The sequence below is a fragment of the Prunus persica genome, chromosome G4 (assembly GCF_000346465.2).
Source record: "Prunus persica cultivar Lovell chromosome G4, Prunus_persica_NCBIv2, whole genome shotgun sequence".
NCBI lineage: Eukaryota > Viridiplantae > Streptophyta > Magnoliopsida > Rosales > Rosaceae > Prunus > Prunus persica.
Window position 1 is genome coordinate 13841864 of NC_034012.1, and position 21395 is coordinate 13863258.

General features: G+C 39.0%; 3 protein-coding genes across 3 annotated transcripts; 1 reads left to right on the forward strand and 2 right to left on the reverse strand.

Moving 5' to 3' along the window:
• Positions 520 to 6407, reverse strand: LOC109948845 (condensin complex subunit 2-like). Its single transcript, XM_020562577.1, has 13 exons — positions 6020 to 6407; positions 5433 to 5534; positions 5219 to 5336; positions 4983 to 5056; positions 4844 to 4904; positions 4556 to 4756; positions 4161 to 4444; positions 3868 to 4012; positions 3529 to 3779; positions 2929 to 2959; positions 2364 to 2509; positions 1765 to 1875; positions 520 to 1519 (listed from the first exon to the last, which is right to left on the reverse strand). Exons 1-13 carry the CDS (start codon positions 6290 to 6292, stop codon positions 1295 to 1297), a joined length of 2022 nt encoding a protein of 673 aa, XP_020418166.1. The 5' UTR covers positions 6293 to 6407; the 3' UTR covers positions 520 to 1294.
• On the forward strand, positions 6488 to 10523 carry LOC18779410 (prohibitin-1, mitochondrial). Its single transcript, XM_020562578.1, has 6 exons — positions 6488 to 6671; positions 7471 to 7655; positions 8251 to 8367; positions 8785 to 8955; positions 9736 to 9948; positions 10080 to 10523. Exons 1-6 carry the CDS (start codon positions 6494 to 6496, stop codon positions 10254 to 10256), a joined length of 1041 nt encoding a protein of 346 aa, XP_020418167.1. The 5' UTR covers positions 6488 to 6493; the 3' UTR covers positions 10257 to 10523.
• Positions 11102 to 15051, reverse strand: LOC18778359 (uncharacterized membrane protein YuiD). Its single transcript, XM_007212108.2, has 5 exons — positions 14663 to 15051; positions 14051 to 14207; positions 13091 to 13141; positions 11621 to 11713; positions 11102 to 11487 (listed from the first exon to the last, which is right to left on the reverse strand). Exons 1-5 carry the CDS (start codon positions 14803 to 14805, stop codon positions 11428 to 11430), a joined length of 504 nt encoding a protein of 167 aa, XP_007212170.1. The 5' UTR covers positions 14806 to 15051; the 3' UTR covers positions 11102 to 11427.

Genomic DNA, 21395 nt, shown 5'->3' on the forward strand with positions numbered 1-21395 from the left:
TTTTACTTTATATATATAGATATATCTATCACATTTATTTATTACATTATATTGTTGATAATGTCTTTAATTAAAGTGAAATCTGCTTGTGTAAATGAGTTTCATTTCAGTAAAAAGTGTGATCTGATCACGATAAATAAATATCTGGAAAAGCAATACCTTTCAACTAATACTGAAATTGATTTCAAAATTATGACCATCTCATCCTAGGATTCACCTCTCTCCCCCACCCACTCTCTAATGTCCTCAAATTCCTAGCTTCCTCTACCTTGAAAGAGAATTCATAAATTAAAGGCTTCAAAAGAAAGTGGATAAGGAAAAGAAAGCATGCACATAATTTTACTGTTCAAACTTTTCTATTTGGCACCCCTGTCGCCAAGAACAAAGATATAGCAACCCTTTGTCATCTTCAGGCTAAGTTTATCCACAATTTGTCAAAAGTGTTTTGTCACCCTTTGAATTATCTGTAATCTTAATGGTTTATGGTTCAGAAATGACTTATCCACATCAATTATACTCTGTAGAGAGACAAGTAGGGGACCCACATCAGATAGCCTACATAATGGAGACAAACATCCCCCCGAAATAACCAAACGAAAAGTCTCCCCGACGTTCCTTCTTTGAGTCTCTTTTGCCTAGTTTAGTTATCTAATCTTGTATCCTTCCTTCTCACTTTCTAGGTTATAAGATTCACTTTCCCTAGGAATGGATCTGAGGCTTGAAATAGAAATCTCAAAAACAACAAACAAAAAAGCAACGCTCAACGTGCGTTGCACCAACAAATTAGATACTCCCTTATCCTTTGATCCAACTAGGGGCCAGATATTTGACAGTTTCTTTCTTCTATGAATCTTTTTTTCCCAAGAATTATGGTAACTTGTACTGGGGGGGAAATTGCTTTTGAGCTTAGGGCAGTGAAAAATAGCTACAATGCATATAATTGGTGCCATGAAACTACAATCCCATCTTACCTTGTATACCTTCTCAAATTCAAATAATTGACAAAATGGTTTGCAGTTTGTTAAACTAGAAGCGAATGTACTTCGGGAACTTGTATTTCATATCATAATTCACAAAAGACACAACGAACGACATATAGAGACGCTGAAATAAGCTTAAGACAATGTTGGGGGCATGCTCAAAATCAACACACCATCATGCGACAAAAGATGAGAATCAAGGCAACTGAAATAGACTTACATTTCTTTGAGCAATGCTTGCCCTAGCGACTTGCATGTGGTGAAGGCATGCTAGCTTGAAATATCCACATATCAAATGTACACTACATCTTTGACTACGATGAAGGCTGTTCCACCCCATCTGAGTTTGAACGAGACGGAAGATGAATGCTCAAGTCGTCTAAACTTGGGCAGTCATGTATGCTTAACCCATACTCATTAGCCAAATGCAAAAGGCAGATGAAACACAAATGGGGCGAAATATCCTCAGGCACCGCAGCTCGGCAGTTGACGGGAAAGGTGACCAGTATATGCTTGAAGGATATGGTGTCTTTCAATTCCTTTTGTAGGTAAAATGGTATTCAGAATGAATGGAAAACATCTATAGTAGATAAAATATGAAAACATATACTGAGCGCTAGCAAAGAGATACTAAAGTTATCATATTGGTGGAAGGATCAGGCAACCAACTTCCTATGAACTTAGATCTCTTGAATTAGTAGATCGATTGACCATTAGAACAGTTTTTCATAAGAACGTCAAAAACAAAAAATGAATCCCACACATACAAACAGAATATGCTTACTGCTGAAGGAACTTCCGCAGATTCTTGCATATGACCCCACAGAGTTTCCTTCAATGCATGAACATCAACTCGTTTTGAAGTTCTATCGTACTGCACTTCAATTTTGCTTACCTGAAATGTCAAAAGTCACAACTCAAGACGAGCATCACTAGCACAGCTTCATGAAGTAATTTGTCTGGTGACAGTCTTTAACCAACAATTCCTATTACAGATCCACAACTCAAGACGAGCATCGTTAAAAATTCATGTGGACTATGTCTTTTAAAAAACTATGTAATGAAGAAATATACCGCCCTGTTAAAGAATGAGGACATATTATTTTCAGGTAACAAAGCAAATGTATACCCAGGAAAAGCAACAAAGAATGAACAAAACATAACATATGAAGTAGACGTACCCCAAATTTTCCAACCCAATTTCAATGGAAAACTTTCAACCCTGTAACTCCTTTTAAAAGAAAATCTCTTCAGTTTTTCTTATTAATAATTGCAGCTTAGCATCCTAAAGTCTACATTTCACCCAATCAATTCGGACATGTGCCCAAATTAGAACCAGGATAGATTTATTATGTTCATGAAATAAAAAAGAAAAAAGGAAACCTGACGAGGTTGAGAGACAAGTGTGTCCGTGTCTTCCACATTGCTATGAACACATCCATCACCATATTGGCCACTACACACGCTCTCGTTGTCCCATGAAGGAAATGCTTCATCAAAATTATTACTTTGTTCCCACGAGTTATCATCTGAAGAATAAAAACAAGAGAGTCATCCTTGCATTCTATTAATATCTTCTTCCCATATTTTCCCTCAAGGTACTTTCCAAGATATCATAGAAGAGGGGAAGAGGGGACAGATATTAAACTTTTTGTCCTAAATTTAAATAAGATTGCTATCATAAGCCAAAAAAAACAAGGACCATAAAAAATAAAAATAAAAGTGCCACATGATGCACGATAAAATAGACTTAAGAAACAGGATGGAAGTTTAGACTGATACAGAGAAAGACTCAATACATATGTATGGATTTATTTAAGATAGATCGTAAATTTTATTTCGTACGGAAAGCGAGTATACAAAAAAAAATTGTTTTAAAAGGAAAAGAAAATTATAGCTGATCGATATGAAATTAGGTGAGAACATATGCCAAGGAAGAAGCTGTTACCTGTATGATGCCGTCTTCTCTTCCCAAAGAACTACAATCAAAATTGAAATTTTACCATTAGCCAGAACAAACAACATAAAGGTTCAGAAATTTCTAAAAATGTAGGCAGGAACATGAGAAGACTTGTCCAAAGCCAAATATTAAGTCTGCAACTTGGACAGACTAACCATTTGCATCTTTTCGACTGGACAAGACCATAGTCTGATTTCAGGACAAATAAAAGATCAGGCTAACCTAGGCTCAGCTCATACCAAAGCCAGCCCTTACTACTAAATGAAATTAAGCATGTACACAACCAGAATACAGTAAGTGGAGTTGTGCAAGTACAACAATATTCAATGCAGTAGCATGTTAAGCTACACTCTACCATTCGTTTTTATTTCAACTAATAAACTTCATTTTGTGGATAGTGAAGATGTTGCCATCACAAACTCTGACAATAGCTTATCTTTTTTGTACGTGTGCTGAACTTAAACCCCAAATTGGGATCCTATACTTGGAGTGAGATCATGATCATGCAAGAACCCCATCTTACCATGCAAAACTTTATCACGAATAAGTATATTTTTCTTTTCTAGGACACAGAGAATTCTATATTACCAGAACATCTGGAAGGAGAAACAACTTGGCAAGATCCTCAGGTTGATAATGGCAATCTTCTGGAAGCCTGTTACTACAAGGTACTGTATTTGCAGGTAGGAGTAAAGACTTGAAATTTTTTGGGGGAGCAAAGATGTCTGGAAATTCTTTGTATAGAGATGTTGTGAAATCAAGGTCGACCTCCTTATGGTCCTTTTTCTTTGTTCTCTTAGTAGTTGGTTTGCTTTGAGTCGCAGGAGCTTCCTCTGAACCTACAGAATAGATACCAAAGAAACCAAAATCAAGGTTTAGCCACAACAGAGCAAACTCTGATAAAGTAATTTCCTTGGTAATACCAACCCTTAGGCCTCCAATATTTCCAGTGATCAGGACCCGCCCATGCATTTTTCTTTGAATTCAATCCCAAACCTTGAAACAAAAACGCGGAAACTCTCTCAAATCTGTCACCTACATCAGCTTCATATGATGTACCAGAGTTATTACCCTGCACAAATTTAGAAAACTTATTCCATAAATCTTTTTCATTCAGCATGGATACATAAAGAAAACTAGAGATTGTTGAACGAGACGTGTTATGTGACAAGCAATTTATCAAGGTCTAAATTACTTCAGCATGTAGCCATGACAAGTACCTCATGATGACTTTGAAATATAGGATCTCCAAAACTTCTATTCTCATGATCAACACCTATATCATCATCATGATCAATGGCCCATGTGTCACAGTTCCCAGATGAAATGTCCCACTCAACTTCTTTATCATCAAAGCCATCCATTTTGAGATCTGAATTTTGGCCTATATTAAAATCTTGTGATGACCGCTGATTATTTTCTTCAAATTGGCAAAGTATCTCCTTGAGAGTAGGAGAAATTTCATTCTTTGCAAGCATGTTCACCACCATCTCCTGAATAGATTCTACATAGAAACCAAAAAACATGGCTAAAAGAGAAGAGCACTGAAAAGCGGGGAGGGGGCTTGAGGGGGGGCTTGAGGTAATCCAACAAGAGAGATTCTAATCTAGCACACCTTTGGCAAAAGAGAGATCAATCAAATCTGAGGGATTTCTATGCAATGAACATGATCTGCACATCCCTGGAACTTCGTAAGAATCAAAAATCACCTGGCATCCTCCATATACTCCAAGGTTATTTAATAGCAGACCCTTGGCTCCACTTTCATCACACTGTGCAGATGATTGGTGATAAAGAGGATCGACCATGAATGCAACTAAAAATGACAAAATGGATCAAATTAGAAATTTAAAAAGCTGAAGATGATAATGACCAAAGTGGGTAGCCTATGTTGTGAAGTTACCATCAAACTTCTTTACGTTCAGAGCTTCAAAGGAGGATTCCAATGTCGATAGTGGCGATATCTGTTCAAACCACATCCAATACTTTGCCCTTGCCGTCAAATTTTCTAAACAGTATAATTAAAAAATAAAAATCCATACCTTCCTCTCCAACTCTTTCTTAGGCTGACCCCTACCCTGCTCGTTGTTGACATTGTCATCCCTCCTAGTAGTTTCTGTCAGTCACCAAAGCCCTTGATTAGGAAACTGACCAAAATCAAAGAAGCACTGAACCTCCAAGCTATGAAATCCCAAAACTGCCTGAACTAAAGAGAAATATACCAAACCCATCACTCAAAAAAAATTACAGGCGTAAGCCAATGTCTAAAGGCACCAACCTTGTTCATCTTCCAGACTGGCTCGATTCATCCCACTTAGGACCTTATATGCCTCAGCATGCACTGAATCCACCCTCACCGCATAAATTTTCACCCCTGCTTCCAGTGTGCAACTTGCCTAGTCACTCAAAATTAATAATAATAATATCCCCATAAGTACATAAACCCCAACAATATCTCCAACACCAACCATTTCAGAATAAGTGCTCCGAACCTTCTGGAAATTAGTCTCTCTGTCATTTTCGGCTTCAACTTTAATAATCTCGCTAAGATGATCTATAAGCTTAAGCTCCCACGTGTTCTTCTGGTTTATTTTCTAGAATACAGAAAGGAAAAAACACAAAACAAATCACAATATACTCACATAAATAAGAAAGAGCAACTCCGCATGGGAGTATAAAATGTTTCAGGAAGCTAAGAAAACTTTGGACAACAAAAGAAAGTGAATGAACCTCATGTACTGTTCTTTTTTTCTTTAGCAAAGAAAAAACTGAGAAAGCAATCCAATTAAGCATAACTTTTAAAGTATACGTTTATTATGCCACGTCCTAAATAAGACACTTCAACATTCAAAAAGGAAAGAAAGAACTAACTCTCGTTCACTTTCCTTTCCAGCATTTTCTCCGCAACCAAACACAGCCTAATAAATTAAGTACTAAATAATAGCAATAATAAATTACAGATAGTGCATTATAGAAAGCACGGTTGAAGAAACTACAAAGCATATTACTCAAAATAAACAGCAACACGTATTTATATATATGCATAGATAAACAGCGAGAGAGTGTGTGTGGTACGGACATTTTCGCTGGCGAGTTTGATGCAGTTCTGGAAGAGGTCGATAATCTGTTCTCTACTGAGACAAGGATCGCTAGGCGGAGAAAAAGGAGCGAAAACTGTAGCCGCTTTGCGACGATTGGCGGCGGCGCGTGCGGCGCGTGCCTGGGCGCGTTCGAGCTGGTCGTCGTTGGAGCCCAGAACGAATAGCGGACTGGTCGGTGACTGGGAACGGTTCGCCATGGAAGCTCTATTCCTTAACGCTGTAGACGGTTTTGTACTCAATGTCTCAGCCATTGATGAGTATCGACATGAGAGAGAGAGAGAGAGAGAGAGAGAGAGAGAGAGATAGAGAGGAGAATTTGAAAAGAGGGAAAATGGTGGTTACGTTTTGGGTTTGTAATAGAAAACGGTGGCGTTTTGCTCCGTAGTTCTGATCTCAAGAATAATGACGACGTACCGTTTTCTCAGTTCCCGCCACCGTGGACAAGTGAATTGATGTACGACATGTCGTTTCCTCCTGGAATTCCAACCCCTTGTTCACGCAAATGCCATTCCGCATTTCTCGCTTTTATTATTGTGGGCTTTATAGGCATAAACCCTAAACCCTTTCCCGTACATCTCATCTTATTGACGACTATCTTCATCTTCCTTCCGTATTTTTCTGGTTTTCCAGGTTTCGATCTCTACTCATTCTTCATTCATACATTTTTGTGTTATTTTGTGTTCGGCTGGCAAGAAATTTATTTAAGCAAACAAAAGAAAAAAGAAATTTTTGTGAAAAATCGACAATTTGGATCTTAGTTTTTCTTGCTTACACGTTCTGTGTTTACTGTCTAGGGGACAAAATTTGTGATTTGGAAGTTGGGTTCATATTCTATTCCGATGTTTCTCCAATTTTCTTGTTTATAAATTACTATGTTATGTTTGGCGGCTGTGAAAATTTGAGGAAAAGGAAGAAATAAGAATGCCTTCCTTTTCCTTATTCGTTTTTGTTCATTTTAGTTTAGTTTGGTGAAACCCATATACGAGATTCGCAATGTGGGGCTCATTTTTTGCTGTATTTGGACGTTTTCACTTTTCTGCGTTGTGCCCCTTTCTGGTTGCACAGAAAGTTTTGGAAAGTGGGAACCAATTTCTTTATCAAGCTTACTTGAGTGCCGGTTCTCCATCTGTGGAAGTGGAAACAACTCTGATTGCCAATTTCTTTTTTTTTGGTTCTCATTTTTCTCAGAAACCAAGAGGAAATAGAACCGATGAGAATATGCTTGAGTTTCTTTTCTAGTCGTGTTTATGTATTGTTTCTTTCATAATATACCTTGCACCATGCTTTCTCCTTTTGATCTCCGTATTTCTGTTCATCAATGAACATCTAGCTTACTCCTGCAATTTCTGCCTCTCGTTTGTAGCAAGAGGAAGAATTGAATGATTTAATTTGATTTTCTAACATTGGCATTTAACTTGTACACAATCAGCATTCACAAATATGAATATGAAAAATATGAAAGTTCCCAAAGTGCCTGGTCGTGGGATTGCTACTTTGCTTACAGTGGGAGTTGTTGGTACTCTTGGTATATATGGAATCAACAATAGTCTCTACAATGTCGATGGAGGGCATCGGGCCATTGTGTTCAATCGTCTTGTTGGTATCAAAGACAAGGTTAATACTTTCCTCATACTCTTGTACTGAGGAAATATGTACATTTGTTGGTAATTCTTTTCCTTAAGAATAGCATATCTGTAGTCAGACATGACTTTAGGGTCCTCATATATTTCCCATTTTCTATTGTTGACACATGAAAGAATTAAACTTTTGTCATCAAGACCATTTGGCATCAGTTGAGCCTAGAAATAGGAAGAACTACTTATTTAGCCTATAACTTGCCTGAGAATGGAGTTATTTGTTTTAAGTTTAGATGATTCGCAACATATAGGTAGTTTTAAAAGTGGTTGATGAACACGTTTGTCATGACCTAAGGAAGCGTATATTTTAAAAGGGCTAGTCAATAATGAGATTCCTTATAACCCCTTATATAGCTCACGTTGAGACAACCTATGTGGGATTCAGCACACCATTGCACAACACATAGAAGCCAAAGTGGAATATCACAATACTATAGATTTTACAATTTTGTTCTATATTTGTGTGCCTTCCATAATTATTCCTGTAGTATGTATTTTCCTTTTTTTTCTTTTCTAAATTCTGTATCTACTGTGTCTATACTATACAATATACTTACCTCTTAAAATTGCAGGTTTATCCTGAAGGGACACACCTGATAATCCCATGGTTTGAGAGGCCAGTCATCTATGATGTCCGTGCACGACCACATCTAGTGGAGAGTACTTCTGGAAGCCGTGACCTCCAGATGGTATGTAGATTTCTTATTTCTTTTCCATAAAAATTGTGGTTAATGCCTGAAATGATGTTTATTTGACTAATCTCTTTGTCAAAACCAATGGGCACTTACCTTGGACTCCTCTTGTGTATTTTGCATTATATGGTGTTTATTATTCTCCCCATCAGATCTCAACAGTTTCAGAATTCTTATGAAATCTTGATGTTCTTAACTCCCACTCCCACCTATATGTTCGGCACCCATTTTTCCTCTCGCTATAGGTAAACCTATAGGTGAACCTGTTCTACCCATGTAGATTTCCAGTGAAGTGTCTATAATGTTGATTACAATGCATAGGTTAAAGGGGGACAGTTATAGTTAATTTTGTGTAAATGAAATTTTTCTGATTTTTTTTGTACATTAATATGTTTTTTTGGTGTTTCTTTACAGGTGAAAATAGCACTTCGAGTTCTGACCCGCCCTGTGCCAGACCAGTTACCTACAGTGTATCGAACTCTTGGGGAGAATTATAATGAGAGGGTCCTGCCTTCAATTATCCATGAAACTTTGAAAGCTGTTGTTGCACAGTATAATGCCAGTCAACTCATTACTCAGAGAGAGGTAAGCAGAAGGCTTATATTTATCTTTTAGCTATAATTAGAATTGTGTTTTGTTTTGTTTGATTTTTCTCGTCGTTGGTCATTATTTCAATTTGTTTTCTTGCTTCCCTTCTCACCTCTCTCTCCCACAACTCTGTATTGGGTTTTCTTGTTTACATATTAGGTAATGAAATGTGGTTTGCTTACAATTATGTGTTTTTCAGCAGGTTGTAAATATATGAAATTTTAACTCAAAGAAAACAAGCTTAACAGCTCAATTTACCAGGGGAATTAATGAATTATTACTGCTAACGTAACGAATTGTTTAAAACCAGAAAGAAAAAAAATGAAATACTTGATTAGTTTGGTAATCAGCAGCAAGCTATTCTAAAAAGTGAAATTTTGCTTTGCAAACCAGTACCCTTTTTTTCCAAATCAACATATTTATAAGTGAAATCCATGTATAGTAATAATTACAAGTGATTTCGACTTAATGTGCAAGTTTTAAGCTCTTGGTTTCATCCTTCTCAGCTAAAGTTAAAAGTTCAGTAGCTAGAGGGAAGTTTTTCTTGGATTATTGTGCTTTGTAAGTGATTCATTATTTCTGATTTGACTAAAATGGTTAATTTCCACAATTCAAATCCTTTGAAGGGTCTTGTATTATCTGAGGCATAAGTTGAAGATATTACTTCACTCCTTTCTGACAAAGTTTGTACACTTTAGTTGTGTATATTATCTAAGGGATAAGTTGAAGATGGTATTCCAGGTGACATTGACTAACTGAATTCTTTTTATTTTGTAGGCTGTTAGTAGGGAAATAAGGAAAATTTTGACAGAGAGGGCAGCATATTTCAATATCGCGATGGATGATGTGTCGATTACTAGCCTGACTTTTGGAAAGGAGTTTATGATTGCAATTGAAGCCAAGCAGGTGGCTGCACAAGAAGCTGAGAGGGCTAAGTTTGTTGTGGATAAAGCTGAACAAGACAAGAAAAGTGCTGTTATCAGAGCAGAGGTAATTCCTCCAATTTGATCATTATTTTTATTTAGAGCTTTCAGAAAGTCTTTATTTCTCCTTAATTTTGGTTGAGCAGTTCTCCTCCTTTGAATTAAATGTCTGACTCTTTTTATTGCCCTGCTCTCCAGGGTGAAGCGACAAGTGCCAAGCTCATTGGTGAAGCCATTGCCAACAATCCGGCATTTATCACTCTCAGGAAGATTGAGGCTGCAAGAGAAATTGCGCAAGTTATCTCCAATTCATCAAACAAGGTTTTCTTGAACTCCGAAGATCTTTTGTTAAACCTTCAGGAGATGAATCTGTAGTTAAGTGAGGAAAGGAGATTACAAACTCAGCGGTGAACATGGTAGGCTTGAACTTATAATAATCCCTACTTCGCTTTGTTTATAAAATTGTTTGACTGAGGAGATATATCACAAACTCAGCGGTGAACAAATTAGACGGTTGTTTTGTGATGTAATGGTTTTGTGAAACAAAGGAATTCCAAATATTTCAGCTTTTTCGACCCAAAAATAGAAATATTTCAGCTGTTTATTACTTTTTTTAATTAAGATGCTCGAGTTTCATGTGAATACTGGTTTTTACTTTCTTGACAAAAGCAGCAATCGATGTTGTGCTGTGTATGCTCTCTTTTCTATTTGATGTTCAATGTTTCCATCGGAAGTAAATTGTCCATATCCCTAATGCCAATGTGGGGCATGGTCTTCCTTTGGGACTTCATCACTATGAGTTTGTTCCTGACTGTCGTGCTAGCATTTTGTTGGATGATGAGTTGGGGAGGGCCCATGATAGGGCTGTGCCTGTTTAATCTTTTCTCTTCCTTTTCTTTGGCCTCCCAGTAACCAAAAAACAAAATTGTCCATGGCCCTGTTTGTGGGGTAAAAATACTACGAGGGAGGGAGGGTGAATTAAAGTGACGTCAATGTTGAGGTGGCTTAATCTCTGCATTTGAGGTCTTAAGTTCAACTCTACCATCCGCAATATCACTTGTATTCATTTAGAATTTAAAATATTTAAAATTTTGTTAGACGGGCGTTGCTTGGTGGAATTTGGAATGGAAGTAACATAGAAAATCAAATAATTCAAGCCATGATGATCTTTGGAGATTGGCGGTTGCACTGACATTTGACATAAATTAAAAAGTAAAACCTTTTAAAAGAAGAGGATGACTTGACTCAATTTGTAAAGATCATATCCAGACCGCCAAAAATAATTTAAAAAAAACACAATCATCTTTATGTACTTGGGACGAACAATCATATAGCCAAGTGTTCAAAGGCATTAGAACACACTTTTTTACGTTTTTACAGTTGAATTCTGATTACAAACTTGCCATACTTTTTTTTCGGTCAATCCTTTTCACTGTTGACGGGGGGAAAATTGTTGAGAAATCTTCTGTGGAAATGCTTGCAATGACCTTTAGAGCCCCTGATTCACTCTTTAAGTCAGAGAATAATCTAATTAACCATCTGCTAGCTAACTGGAACTTCTCATGAGGGAAGCTACTATACATCCCAACATTGCACCTGCAAGAACCTGCAGCCACATCAATGGAAACAAAACAGAGATGCAAGTTATGATCATATATTCTCAAGTTTCTGACCATTAATGTCCTCGTCATTTTGTAACCATTGCATGAATGAAAATGAACAAGTAAAATGCGACAAACCTGCAATGGAGTATGACCAAGTGAATCGCGTAGAGGTCTAACACTAGAAACTGGGTGTTCTGGAGGTAGCTCACATACTATTTGATTTAATAACTGCAATAAGCATCATAATGCGTCGCATTATAAATTATAATTATAATAAAACAAGCATAAGCACAAAGCATACAGTTACAATTACACAAGTTACCTAAAAAAAGTAAACAGTTAATAACCACCACAACAAAATTACTATTTAAAAGAAGGAAATATAACCAAGGTATATGAATAAAAAATGAAGATTCATAACTTCAATGATATGACATACTTATTGAAAACCACTAGTCCTCCCCTGTCTAGTATTTCAGATAAAGTTTACACTTTGGACACATAGCAACACACAACCAAGACATAATGGATGCATCATTATATGGCTGTTTTTCCCCCTCTAACATAAAAGTGCCTACGCAATACATGTGTACATATATGGATAAACAAAATAAGTCAAAAATAACTTCAAAAACTTTAGGGCAAGAAGAAAAAATATCACATTTTCTGCACGTGTTCATGTGTGCAGCATGTTTGCGTTCCCTAGCACTGCCTTGTCCATGTGTCAGTACCATGTCCATCAAGAATTTTGTCACAAGAGTCATATCCAGGAGAAAGCATATTTAAAAATGAGTATGATGGGATTTGAATGGCTGTATCGCTATTTAGGCATCTACTGCAATCCTAAATAGATGAAAAAAACCTCTCCTTCCTAGTTGCACGTATTTTCTCACACATATAAGCACCCTAAAATAAGTCGGTATTCCCTTATAATTGATAGCTCATTAGACTGACATAAACTCTAATGGCAACATTGCCTCTAATCTTTGGCCATCATAATAATACGTGTCTATATTTCACCCTTAGGTTCAGGCAGCAGTTGTGTATCAGTCTTACAGCTGGGATGTTTCTTAGGCCCCAATTACACTGTAATATTGATAAAAGTGTTGCCAAAACTCCAACTTGACAAGCCTTAAAAAGATAAGAAAATGTTACAGAAAACAATGCTTGAATAATAATAAATTCTTGAGAATTTCGCCCTTAGATTCAGGAGGTATGTATGCCCAGTCATACAGCTTGTATTGTAATATTGACAAAGATGTTGTCAACAGTCTAGCTTGACACATTACAAAGAGCAGTAACTTCAGAGGAAATGTTGCAGAAAAACAATGCACAATTAGCAATTACTAGCACTCAAATAGAAATGAATATTTTAAAAGATTTATAGAGAACAATTATCACATAGCATCTACGAAAAAGAAAATATAAGAAACCCTAAGCTTCCTGCGAAAAAGGAAGCATATATTCACTCAGTATGATCCCCTTATCCCCAAGCTTATTTGACAAACTTCACAAAACAACCCCCATACATTAGATAGTATAATTGTATGTGCGCTGTCAAGTGTCAACAGGGGATATTGATGACTTGGGAAAAAAAATTCTTACTTCAGCTTGACGACCAGCATGGAGTCTTACACCAGTAGCATCATACATGACCTGCAAGAAACAGTCATTTTAAATACAGGCAACCCAACTCCATGAGAAATCATGGATGGTTTGTAAAACTATGGACAGTAACGGAAACCAAACTGAGAATGATGTAATAAAAATTAAAAAAATTATCATTTCTCATCTTTTTATCAAGTATAAGTAACACAAAAAGTTGAAAGCTGAGGATATAGTCATGATCTTCTTAAATTATAATTAGCTGAGATTGTGGTTTCCATGTTTCATCTTTGTTTGAGGTCACTTACCTTAACAATTTCACCTAGAGTAATTTATGTACCAAGGGTTTCAAGGCTACAAATATAACTGTTCAAACATCATCTTATGAAGGGAAAGACTCATATTTTCTCAGGGGAAAGAAACTACTGAGCGCATTTAGATTTTGAAGTAGACATAGTTAAATTATAAGCGATAAGAAAATACCAGTAAAAGGCTTCATTATATTTTTTCATTTATATTATTCATTTGATGGTGCACAAATGTGTCAAAGGTCAACCTTTTTGGGATGTATTTTTTCCTCTCTTCAACTAAATAAGCTTTTTTTGTCCAAGTGCAGTTGATTAAGTTGTACAGAACTAAGATAAATGATTCTAAATAATTGATAGACACTACAATCACAAACAGAAAGTTGATGATGAACGAACAAGGCTTAATCCCCTTACGGAAGTATGATGAATGACTGTGTGCAGTCATAAACGGACAACTGAAGTTTCAGAGTATGACATTACATAGAAGAACTCCAGATATCTAATCAATCGAGAGTGTAACAAGCTTAAAACAAGCAAGTAAAGGGAATTTTGATATTATGTTGAGATTTCACATCCCAACAGAAAGCCTTTAAACATGAGCATGCATGCCTACACAAAAAGAATGAACAAGACCTGGTTAAGAGTTACATACAACACATGCCAAAACCACTGCAATGGCAAAGGCCGATCCTCCAGTTCCTTCCTGGAAACCAATAGCAACTGCCAGAGCTGTCACAGTAGCTGAATGCGATGAGGGCATTCCTCCTGACCCAAGCATCCTTCTAGAGTCCCATCTTTTCTCTTTGTACCTGCACGTCTACGAGTAAATATTTGAAAAACTGAGCAAACAACAAAATTTATAAACATAGCCAAAATAGTGAAAAGAAAATGGCATAACAAAGAGACAAATAAATTAACAAATACCAAATGGTGAATATAATGTGAAGCAAAAACATTTTTCGGCTACTGCCAAAATGGTGCATGTAAATTAACGTCATCATCCAATTCAGTCAAACCATCACATAATTTCACAAAACGAAAAGGACCCATTATCACCCATCAAGAAATTGCCTAAAAATGCCAAATAACAAATCAATGAACTTTGCCTTACACGTTTAGAAGCCGAGAAAATAGCAGAAAAAAATAAAGATGTCATAAATCTACAAACTTAAACTTGACCCAGATACAGCCAGACATAGAATTACAAGTTACAGAGAGAGAGAGAGAGAGAGAGAGAGAGAGAGAGAGAGAGAGAGAATATTACCAGGTGGTGAAGAGCTTGAGAAACTGAGCGAGAGCGAAGGAGAGGAAGGCAGAGAGGAGAGGGAGATTAGAGGGAATGATGGAGGTCTGTGATGATGTAGATCCATTCGATGAGGCATCAGCGGCCGTGATCACCTCGTCCATGGAAGCACCAATTACCTGAGTCAGGTGGGAAGAAGAGAAAAGGAGATAGATGCAAAAATAAAAATAAAAAAGGAAAAGAAATGAAACCGCGTGGTTGAGTTCCGTAGCCAAACTTTGTTTTTTCTTGTTTTTAATTGTTTCCGGCTCTATCCATAATTCTGCTTTGCACCCTTTCACCTACAAATATTATATAAATTCAGAATTTGTAATCTTTCTCGAAACCCAACACATAGACGGTACACCCCAACTATTTGATGTGTTTATATTTGATTCAATGTCGGGTGCTACAAGTTTGTTCAGAAATTCTGTGTATGCACAAGTTGTATTTGAAATAAATGATAAATTGTCGAAATGCCCTTGGAAGTTATACTTAATTATCAATTTATTCTCTGATTATTTTTTAAAAAAATTAAGAACTCGAATTAAATTTTTTTCTCAACTTTCCCCCTATCGATCAAATTCTTAACATTTCATTCAATTTGCCTTTAAATATGAGGACAAATTGGTCATTTCATATGTTAAAAATAATTAAATACTGTAAAATAAAATAGTATGACATATAAAATGAAAAAAAAAATCATTTTAATAAATAGAGGGGTGGGACCCACCCACCCTTTCTTCTCTCTCTCTACCCCTTCTTCCCTCTCTCTACGACTCCCTCTCTATGCCACTCTACCCATCTCTCTATCTCTCTGCCCTCTCTCTCTCTCTCTCTCTCTCTCTCTCTCTCTCTCTCTATGCGACCAAACCCATTAGCCCCCACCCTCCAAACAGCCCCATTTTATTCAGATCTTGAATCCATTGATGAGTTGTGCGATTTGGAGTCGAGATTTTGGGTGAAGGGGCAATGAACTTGTGAGGTGAAGAGGTCTGGACCTTTAAAGCTATGGGGGAAAAAATCATAGGGGAAATGGCGCGAATGGGTTTGGGTTTGTGGGTAGGGATAGGGTTTTCTTTTATGTTTTTTGGATGTAGGGTGGGTTGCGGTGAGGAAGAGGCTGGTTCACTGGTTGCTGTGATTTCAATTGAGGATTGGAGTGGCTGAGCTGGGGGATGAGGAGGAGTTGTTCTGGGTTGGTGAGATGAGGGGCTAGCTGTGGTGGTGAGGAGAGGTGTGATGGCGATGGTGGGGAAGAAAGGTGATGGCTGTGGGGAGGGTTTTTTTTTGTTCTCTTTTCTTTAATTTTTTTCCAAAAAAATATTTTATTTTTAATCATTTAACTGAAAATTGGATGAAATGTTGAGAATTTGGATGGCAGGGGGGAATTTGAGAATAAAATTTAGTTCGAGTCCTTAATTTTGTATTAAAAAAAGGTCATGAGATAAATTGATAATTAGGTACAGATTTTTTGGATGTAGGGTGGGTTGCCGGTGAGGAAAAGGTTGGTTCACTGGCTGCTGTGATTTCAATCAAGGATTGGAGTAGCATTGGAGTGGCTGAGTTGGGGGATGGGTGTTTGGGCCTAAATCTAGCACGCCAAAGTTCAAAAGACAAGTCCATTACCTGCCCAGCCCAAAAAAAGCTTGAGGATAACAAAATTAGGATCAAGACAGATTGGGCTTCACGCCAGGATGTCGAAAACGAAGCCCCCAGCCCAAGAAAGACCAAACTGTCATTTGGGCTTCAAGGATCAGCCCGTAATTTTTGTTGGTTTCAAACCCAAGGGATTAAAAACATACCCACGTGACTACCTCAGCTTTGAAAAGTCAGCAATTCCAACTAAAATAAAATATGAGAGGGACATCTCTAAAGCACTGCCAACAGAGGATCAAAACCCATCTGAGTTCGAAGATTTTGCTCCAAAGCAATACACCATCTTCCGAGGAATTCACGGATTACGCTTTCTAAGTTAGAACGGGAAACAGGGAGCTGTTCAGAAAATACAAAAGAACAACCAACCGCCATAAAAAACCCACACAGACAGTGGCGTTGGTTGAAATAGAAAACTGTAACCCAGGAAACCAGGGAAGGGACTGCTTTAGGAGGTGACTACTGAGAGCCTATCTGCCATAATTGATAAAAATTCCTTTTACTTTACATTATAGGAGATCTTTTTACCGCCCATTATTAAAAAGAAACCACCTCCCCAAGAGAATCTCTTATAAAAGCAGAAGTAGGCAAGGAAACAAGGGACACTCAATTCATCAATCAATCAAAAAAAACCAACAACAAGAAAACAACCAAAAGCTCACTTGGATTCCAAGAGAAACCAGCTTTAGATCAGAATTCCAAAGTTCAGACTTAGAAAATAAGTCTTCTAAAACGAGATCTCTCTCGTTACAAATTTGGTTCAGCAAAAGCCAAAACAAGCAGAGTTTGAGTTTTCACAAATATGAAAACCTCAACAAATTTTACAGTGCAATTCTAGCTTATTAAGTCCTCAAGTCTAGCCACTCCTGCCCCTTCAGACTGAAGAAGCCGCAGTTCTGCCAGCTCAAAAGCCTACCAAGGCTTGAAGTAGATTAAAGCTCTGCCAAAATTGAACTTTGGTATCGATTTACAGCTGAAACTAAGCAGTCGAAGTTATTGACAGCTCAGTCCAGCACAGACATACTCAGTCCAGCTTGGATCAGAAGTTTCTACCCAGGCAGAAATGGGATTCCAGCTATCTTTTTGTCTTTCTAGAGTTGATTTCTCCCTTCTTAATTTTGTAAAAGGCAGTTCTGCCTAAAACAGTCCACTTTATTATTATCTATTCTGGCCAGAACTACCACTTTTATACTGAGATAAATTATGAAAGTCCTCACGAGTCTGAGGCAAGAAAAGAACTTACTTGGGAGATATTCCTCACCCAAATTCACAATCATTTGTTTTAGAAGTCAGTAACTTGGGGCGCAAGTTATCCACTCTAAAAGAAGTCTGCTAGAATTTACATTGCTAGAAGTGGCACGCTCACACACCAAAGAAAGCTGACTTGTCGACCAACGAATGGTCTCCAAGCCAGTGGGGAACTTCGCCCTTCCACCTCAGGAGTAAACACGAAAACGGGTGAACATTTTGGCACGCCCAGTGGGACTTCTCAGTATACATACTCTGACAGAATCATTCAGAGATTTACAAATACCGGAAGTTCTAGCCAGAACCCGCACCAGATATGGAGAGAAACAAGATGGCTCTCAGGGAAGGCCTCGAGTCAGAAGAAAGCGATGCTAGGCAATCTGCCCACGGCAGTACATGAAGTAGACGTTCCAGGACTGGCTCCAAAAGGATGAATCAAATACAGGAGTCAGTACTCCGACAAGAAATCACAGTACAAAGGAGCCAGGACACTCTCAATAACATGACAGCCATGATGCAATGGCAGGTTAACAGACAGTTCCGGAAGGACCGAGAATCCGCCATGGCCAGAATCCCAAACCCGGATCCTGTAATCCAGCAGTTAGATCTCTCTTATGGCCCTTCGCCAGGACTAGCATGGCCATACCAGGAAAACCCCCTAGTTGCACAGATAGCTGGAGTACCAGACCACAGAGAAATTCAGGCTGGTCCGAGGGAAGGAGCCCTTCCTAATCAAGAACACGAAGCCCCAGCCCGACCAGATGACCTTGCACTAGCTCAGCAGAACCAGCCAGAACCTCAGCCCATTCCACCTCATGTGGCCCCGCATGATCAACCTTTGGCACTACTGCCTGAACCACCAGCAGTATTGCCATATAGACCCAGAAGGGTGGACCTTAATCCATTCCCTCCACCTGCAAGAGGGAGAAGAGGCAGAGGGGGGAATAACCTTTTTGCTAATCATGACAGGAATAGGCCGGGGGCAAACTGGAGGAATCACCCAGACATAGAAGAGCAGGAAGAGCGTAGGGAGGAAGCTCCACCCAGACCATACAGAGCAGAGCCTAGGATCGATTACGTCCAGCCGGAACAGGGACAAAATCTTCCCCCAGTCAATGCTTTGAATGACATAGGAGCATTGCAAAGAATGATCAGAGAAATCATGGAGCCCGAGGCTAGAAGAGGAGAAAGGCCTACTTACAGAAAGCCATACCCAGCTTATATCGATCAAATACCGCTGTCTCCAGGTTTCAAAGTACCAAACTTCACTTTGTTCAACGGGGAGGACCCCCATGCTTCCTCAGTTGAACATATAGGCAGGTTCTCCGTCCAATGCATAGCTATTGAGAACAACCCTCTGCTGAAATTAAGGCTTTTCGGCAACTCTCTCTCTCTGGACAAGCTTTTACCTGGTACACCAGCCTGCCAGCTAACTCTGTTCAAACATGGGAACAGATGGAAAGTGTCTTCCATGACTACTATTATAGGATTCAGCCAGAAGTCACCATCAGTGATGTAGCTGCCCTCAAGCAAAGTGAAGATGAACCGGCCCAAGATTTCATAACCAGGTTCAGAAAGCTCAAAATGAAGTGCCGAATCCCTATGGAAGAAAGACACTTCATCCAAATGGCCCAAGCTGCCCTTAAAATCTCTCTCAGGAAGAGGTTCGACAGAATGTTGTTCAGAGAACTGGCAGAACTGGCTGATAAGGCATCCAAATATGAGGAGTTACTCAGGGAAGAACAGCAAAGGAGGAACTCCTCCAAAGGTACATACTACAAAACCCCTTCTTCTTCAGTCCACCTGATCAAGGTGGAATCACAAGAAGATGGAGAAGAATCAGAAGAGAGAGAGGTTTCAGTGGCAGAAATGGCAAAATTAAAACATCACATTAGTTGCAAAGAACTTACAAAGCCACCTAAAGACCAAAAGCCACCGCCATTCACAGGAGGATTTGTTCCCAACAAGCCAACACAAAACAAGGTCTACTCTTTTGATTTAACCAAGGTTGATGCTTTGTTCGATGAAATGCTGCTGCAAAAGGCGATAGAAACGCCTCACAGAATACCCAAGCCGGAAGAACTCAAGGGCAGACAGTACTGCAGGTGGCACAACTCTTGGAACCATTCTACCAATAGTTGTGTTGTTTTCAGGGACGTGATACAAGAAGGGATAGCGGTAGGAAGGTTGAACTGGCAGAAAAACCTATATCGGTCACGACAGATCCTTTCCCTCAGCCACAAGTCAATATGGTCAACTTGAATTGGCCAGAGCAGAGGGAAACTGAGCCAATGACAGATGCTGGTTGCAGCAGAGGCAGAAGAATCATAAGGGAAACCAGTCAAATACCAAGAGCGACCATCTCGGCTGGGGTGGTGCTCTGTAGCAGGTGCAAATGTGAAACAGAGTTAGAGGTGGTTCTAGACAGACAAAATCAGCCCACACCTAGTGTCTTTGACAGAATTGGAACCTCGTCCCGAGACAAAACAAGGCAGAAGAGCTGTCTTAGGCGTCAATACAGCGAAAGGAGGACGGAACAACCCAAAAAGGAAATACCAGTCAAGACACCCGAAAATGAAAAGCCCTTGGCAACGATCATAGAGGGTAGATGGTACTCCGTAGGAAAAAGCAGTAGACCAACTCTGGAGCTAACCAGAACTCAGAAAAGAAGAATTCAAAGGCAATACTGCACGTATCTTAAGAGCCAGCATAATACACAAGTACATCCAGAGACCAATTCTGCCAGGAAAGGAAAAAATCCTGAAACACTTCCCCAGACAGAACAGAAAGCTTGCCAGTCAAGGGAACTGCTGAAAACAGAACCTCCAGCCAGATCTCCTAGCCATCTAGCCTCGTCATCCGGCAGTCATCCCAACACCATACAGGCTCCAGAGAAATCCGGGTCTACCCCGCTACAAGGAGAAGACGACTACACTGAGGAATATGAAGAAGAGCAATTGGACTACGAACCATCTACAGATGATCGGAATGAACCCCTCGGAGTTGTAGAGCAGGATGACTGGACGGAAGAATACGGGGAAGAATTGATGGAATTTGGTGAAGAATTGGACGCAGAAACAGAAGCTTTTAGCGCAGAGTTGGAAGACCTACTACAAGATGATCTGGAAATTAACATGGTATTCATCCAACCAGGGAAATTCAGGGCTGCCGAGGGACAAGAAAGCACTTTGGAAGGAGATGTTTTCTCTCGGGAAAGCTTTGAATGTAGGTTGGCAGAAGCAAATGAGCCACCAGAACGACAAGCAGACAACCCCAGGACAGGCGGAACAGCCAATAACCCAGCTACAGAGCAACTTTGTTTCTCCAAACCAACCAGAGAAATGGCAAATCACCTCAGGCCTTTGTTTATAACGGCAAATCTTGGAGGTATTCCTATTTCCAATATCATGGTAGATGGAGGTGTAGCCATTAATCTATTACCCACAGAATGCTGACCAAGATGGGCAGAATAGAGAAGGATTTGATTCCAACACGTTTAACCGTCACCAACTTCGCTGGGGGCATCACAAAAATTCATGGCATCTTAGACGTAGATGTCATAGTCAGAAGCAAAGAGTTGAAAATAGCATTCTTCGTGATAGACACTACTTCCACCACCTACAATGCACTACTTGGCAGGGATTGGATTCACCAGAGCCTTTGTATTCCTTCCACCCTCCACCAGCAGTTAGCACTATGGGATGAAGAAGGCTGCATGGAGATTATAGAGGCCGATCCAAGGCCATTCCTGCCCTCTGCCATGTGCTTTGAAGCAAGGTATTATCATGATGACCTCGGTCCTTTCACTTTC